General features: G+C 40.1%; 1 protein-coding gene across 1 annotated transcript; it reads right to left on the minus strand.

Moving 5' to 3' along the window:
• Positions 1-447: 447 nt before the first annotated feature.
• Positions 448-2,307, minus strand: LOC116719414 (uncharacterized). The gene has a single exon (XM_032561922.1). It carries the CDS (start codon positions 2,267-2,269, stop codon positions 1,352-1,354), a length of 918 nt encoding a protein of 305 aa, XP_032417813.1. The 5' UTR covers positions 2,270-2,307; the 3' UTR covers positions 448-1,351.
• Positions 2,308-5,910: the final 3,603 nt, after the last annotated feature.

Here is a 5,910-nt window from a genome sequence, read left to right on the forward strand (position 1 = left end):
TGAGGCAAAGGTCACCAGGCCAGGAATCAAACCTGCGACAGCCACATCTAGGACTAAGGACACCACAGCACCCCTTTGAGAGTATTGTTGACCCTAACACTTATCTTTGAACTTGTAATCAGTCTTTTTTTATTATTATGTATTTACATTGTCAGAAAAAATGCAGAGGGGCAATGGAGAATGAATTTTACACAATACAATGTTTTTAAATAGTGCGGTGAAAAAAAACTTTTTCCATTGTGTATATTTAGGTCACTGATATCACAAGAGGTGCATGAATCAACTTGATCAGCTGGCATTGGTAAACGTCATGGGGAGAAAACAAGTAAAGGCATTTGAAGCTGAATTTGATTGAGAGTATCTCAATAAAAAGCAAAGAAAAAAGATATTCAAACTAACAGCTGCTTTGTATGATGACACCAAAGGCAAATCATTGTGAAGGATAGATTTTATTTTGTTTACAAAGTACTTTACAACAAAATAACTAAACAAATAGAAAAATGACCTGATAAATCACAAACTACACTGTACATACATTTTGTCTGATTATTTTCTCGGAGAACTGTGGCTTGTAGTGGTAACTGGTTCATATAAACACAGAAGATATCAAGTATTTACAGCAAATTATTTGGTTTCCATGGAAAAGTCCTTTCTAGTCATAATGCCATATTTCTGCTAAGGTCCAAAACCTGCATTAAACGCAATAACCTACCTCAATAACCCACAACTTTTATTCCAAGAACCTGCTACAATTTTAAAGTCATAACTTAATTTCAGCCCAGTTTCCAGGCAACCAATAGGACAGAAGTAAGCAACCATTGCCTTCTCTTAGGGTCATTAGAGCTTTATCAAAATAAATCCAGAAATGATCAATGTTTTAATTAGAGATATATTACAGGAAGAGACAACAATGGTTCAAGTAAATTAATTCCTTCTTGTTACTGTCAAACATAGTTTTTAAAATTATTTATGTAATTATGTGTAAGTATGTTTAGTTGCCATGTATTTTTACAATTTGATACTTTAATATCTACTGAGGCTGTACAAATGTTTTTACTGTTCTATTGTTTGAAAGCAAAAATATTGTCTTGGATTGTACAGGTTGCTGACCTCTGCCACAGGATGTTAATTTCAAACAGACATAAAATTTTGCATCCAGTAAATTAAATATGTTACATACAGTACAGACCAAATGTACAGACCACACCTTCTCATTGAATTCAATGAGAAAGTGTGTCCAAACTTTTGGTCTGTACTGTCTGTGCAAAAAGTTAAAAAAAAAAACATTTAACAGACATTTATCAACACAGAGATGATTTGTAGATTTGAAGACCTCTATTTAAATTTCCCTTTAGAAACTTTTCAAACTGCTCACAGTCCTGTTTAAGCTCTTTGCCACCGTTACGGGTGTGTTCTCCAACCCACGCAGCCATTCGGTGCACTTCAGCACCACCCGCTCATCAACGCCCAAGTCCTCCACGATCTCATACTCCACATCGTCATACTTGTGTTTCTCATTAAGGAGGGAGATTTTTACAATTGAGCTTATATCTCCCAGTGGAGCATCAGGATTGTTCTTACCGGCTGCTCTGCTGTTCCTCTGAGGTACTGACTGCTGCCTCCGTCTTCTAGAATCGGTGGTGCTTCCAAAAGCACCGAAACCACCTGCAGCATTTCTGGCAGCAGAACGATGGTATCTCTCGCTGTTTCTCCGCTGCAGCAGCAGAACAGCTTCAGGTGTGAGTGTTAGAGTAAAATGCACCTCCTCGTTATTCCTAGATCTGGTCTTTACCACCGATTCACTCTTTTTCGAGCTTTGGTTCACAAGGTTGAGCTTCTCCGTCTTTGAAAGAGACTTCCCTGAGCTTGATGTAAGAGGGCTATCAGTTTGAGACGACTGCAACAATCGATCTCTTTTGTTTGTCTGCAGCTCCCCTGAAGAAATTCTTCTGGCTGTGGTCTTTGGCTGACTCTTTCTGCCCAGTTGTTTCAAATTTAAAGCCAGTCTCTCCTTGACTGAACTCCCTTTGCCTTCTCTTGCAACTTTTGTCGTGGCTCTACTGCTTCTAGACGATGCATCTCCAGTCAGCCCTGACACAGAGCGTGTGATTGAAACTTGTGGAATGAACGGCATTTTGGCAATACACAGAAGCAAGTAGGACAGAAGCTCAGATTTGCTGTAAAACTGCTGGTGGAAAAAGAAAGAGGGTACCAAGGAGGAAACCAGCTCACTGAAGAAAGCAGGAAACCTTGAAACATCTTCAGCCATGCAGGGCTCAGTTGGCAGCTAGTGCATCCGTGTTGGGATCAGCCAGTGCTCATCTACCTGAGAACAAAAACATCCTGGCATTTTATATCTGAGCGGCACAGAGGGCGTGGCGCTGCATGCCTCATGGGATGAGCATGGCCTCAGAGGGGGTAAAGGAGAAAAACGTCTTATTACTGTCAGGCTCAGGGATCTAAAATAAACCTGCAGTTGTAATCCTCCAGTCTGATTGGGGAGAGCACATTTACAACACACAGTGCACATGTAGGCATTAACCCAGGGTGACTCAAAGGGGTTTTTTTCTCAACAGAATTTCAGAGGACATATTTATAGAGGCAGGTCAAGTCAAGTTTATTTATATAGCACATTTCAGCAACAAAGTAGTTCAAAGAGCTTCACATCATAAAAACATTTCAACCTGAAAAGATTCACACAGTAGGCATTAGAAAGATTATTTGACAAATAATCTTTGGCACTCAGATCCCCGGCAGAAAAAATGGTGCTGGTAACTGCTTTCAGAGAGGAGGAGGATTAGAGATGTCTATCCGGACACTGGTGATGGAGAGGATGTCAAAGGTACTGAAGAATTCGAGAGTTGAAGGTGGAGAAGGGATGGAGGTGGGTTGAAGCTCGACCAAGGAGCAGGTGTAAAGAGGACGCCAGACTTTATGAAGGAAGCGAAGCCTGATGATTGGAGGAGATATGATCGATGCCATCGGACTTCTCATCAAGTAAAGGTGGAGCATGATGAGGTGACTGTCTGGGCAGGTGATATGAAGAGTCTTCCAGTTTGAATTTATGCCTAGGCTTCAAAATACAGTCCCCAAGTATGAAAAAAACAAATGTGACATTTTGTCAAATACCATCAAAATCATCAGTACACATCAAATATATTGATCAATGTTCCATTTACTACAAATCAAAGGTAACTGTAAACAGGTGGCCTTTTAGTCTTTAGTTAAAGGCATTCAGTGTTTCGGGTGTTTTGCAGTTTTCTTTAAATTTGTTCCAGATGTGTGGTGCATAGAAGTTGAATGCTGCTTATCCATGTTAGGTTCTGGGGATCAGGCCAGGGTCGGTTTGTTTTCCCCTTAGCGGACCAGAACCTGCTGCACTAATGGATGTATGTTCGCTTGTATCTTATGTGCTCAGCAGCAGTGGCTTGTTCGGATTCTCTCCTACCTCTGTGCCACAATCATCTGAGCCTGAATGCAGCTCAAAGTGAATTGATGTGAAGTCATGTAGCCGATTTAAAAACAGACCTGTTGACGAAATCTGTACCATGGAAACAGATTTAAATCTTAAATCAGGGGTGCCCAGAGACAGTCCTCGAGGGACTACTTCTATTTAAGCTTTAGCACAGATTTGCTTTTTTCATTTTACCTGATACACAGTAAGGTGGAGAAGTAGGAAGAGACTTGTTCACTTTTGAGAAAGACTCCATTATGGCTGCAATGTGTTTCAATGTTTTTGCCTAGTAGAAGAGTCAGACCTAAAGTCCTGCCAGGTGGAACTAATTGAAATTTCTTCAGATTAGTTTAAAGCAGGGGTGTGTACTGTTTAACTACCAGTAAGGAAACAGTGTGTGAGGTAAGGTGCTGTTTGTTGAACATTTAAACCGGTGCATCAGCTGTGGATCTGAATGAGAGAGGTTGCAACTCCTCAGACCCTGTCACTGAACTGTTGTCTTAACGATAAATAAAGTTGATCAATCTGCAGAAAATGATGAATTCCAGGCTTTTTATTTGCCTAGATGTGGCGGCAGAAAACTTTAAAATTCATGACTGATCCTTTTTCATTGTTACAACTAATGTCTCTGACAAGACGTTTCTGAGGTTGTCCAGACGTTACATGTTTTGCCCTCATGTTAGGATGAAACCTCCTCCAACCCTGCTTTATTATCACTTATACCCAAGAGATCCATTGGCTGACTATTAAGGAACAGTCAGCTTCTGTGGAAACCTGACCACTGACACACACCTGTAGCTTTTGTTAATGTGCACAAAATTCCTATTTGTACACAAACTTGGTCTATCTGCTCAGCAGATAGGAGGTGCCATTTGGAGGTCAAGGAAATATACAATGAAGAGTATTTGAATATCTTTTTTTACCAAATATGTTTTACTCAAAGTTGAGTATTTTTGGATGGCCACTTTTTACTTTTACTAGAGCAAAAATATGTTGAAGTAGCACAACTCTTACTTGAGTAGAATCTTTGGGCCTTCGACCTACCTCTGCCTTTACTAATAATGGAACATAAAATAACTTTAGTCTGGACTGCAGCTTTTATTACTTCTCTATATTTTGCCATTGTAATGTAATGTAATGGTTGGTCCATGTTTTTTTTCACATTTGATTATTATTTTTTTATGTGTTATGAGGGCGCAGTTGGTAGAACTGTTGCCGTGCAGCAAGAAGATCCTGGGTTTGATTCCCAGCCCGGGGTCTATCTGCATGGAGTTTTCTGTGCATGCATCCCTGTGCATGCGTGGGTTCTCTCTGGGTATTCCGGTACTCTCTAAATTCTCCTTAGGTGTGAGTGTGTGTGCATGGTTGCTTGTCTCTATGTTGCCCTGCAGCAGACTGGCGACCTGTCCAGGGTGACCCTGCCTCTCGCCTGAAACGTTTGCTGGAGATAAGTACCAGAACTCCTCCCAACCTCACCAGAGACAAGGGTGTTAGAAAATGGATGGATGTGTTATGTTTTTATCGTGTAAAGTATTTTGGATTGCCTTGTTGTTGAAATATACTTAACAAGTAAACAAGTGAATAAACTTCAAGTTAAAATATATATTTTGTGGCACATTGGCACATCAAAAAATATTCAATTTCCTCAGTGATTTAATGCTTTTATTTATTGACAAATTACAACACATCTAATAGTTTAATATAATTAGGCAAATTTTCTACCCATAATCCCATTCCACAGCAGGCTTTCCTATTTGCTACTGCAACAAAGACATTTTCTAGGCTTAGTTTATTTAAAGTACATTTATAATCCTTGCACAGCAATTGATTGATTTTATTCATGAGTGACTGAAGTTCTTCTGTTAATATTCCCAGTCCTTCGCCTCCCTGGTGCTGGGTTTCTCAGGGTGTGATCCTCAGATCTCATCCTTTTCAATTGTGTCTGTACCTTGTCCCTCAGGTAGCTAGTACGGAGACCGTAAGAGGACATGGAGAGGAAAAAAAGCAATCCAGATTTACTTGAGAAAGTAAATTAGGGTTGCTTTTTTCCCCCCTCTCCATGTCCCTTACGGGCTGCGTAATTAAGATTCTTATGAGATGTTGCATTTTAAGTTATAGCTCCCAAAATTTGCAACAGCTTGTCTTTAAACATCAGTCAGGAATCGTCACAGGGAATTATGATATTCCATAAGGCTGGTTGATAATGATAAAGGAATTCTTTGTGATATCAATACCGCATGCATGGATGCTGCTTTGACTATAAATTTGCGACAGATTGTGCGGCCTAACTTTTGACTTTCTGCTTTAAAACCACATTCTTGTGGTTCCATCTATATATCTACCTATCTTGGGAAACTATACAAGGAAAATCGCCCTCAGGTGTAGGGTAACCTCAAATGTCGCTTTGCATGTTTCCGTTCGAACCACAAGAGGAGCTCTTTCGTGTTAGCTGTACT

The sequence above is a fragment of the Xiphophorus hellerii genome, chromosome 5, assembly GCF_003331165.1.
Source record: "Xiphophorus hellerii strain 12219 chromosome 5, Xiphophorus_hellerii-4.1, whole genome shotgun sequence".
NCBI classification, from domain to species: domain Eukaryota; kingdom Metazoa; phylum Chordata; class Actinopteri; order Cyprinodontiformes; family Poeciliidae; genus Xiphophorus; species Xiphophorus hellerii.

What these genes read in the sequence shown, in the direction of transcription:
- LOC116719414 (XM_032561922.1), bottom strand. Translation starts at nt 2,269, where the DNA reads ATGGCTGAAGATGTTTCAAGGTTTCCTGCTTTCTTCAGTGAGCTGGTT.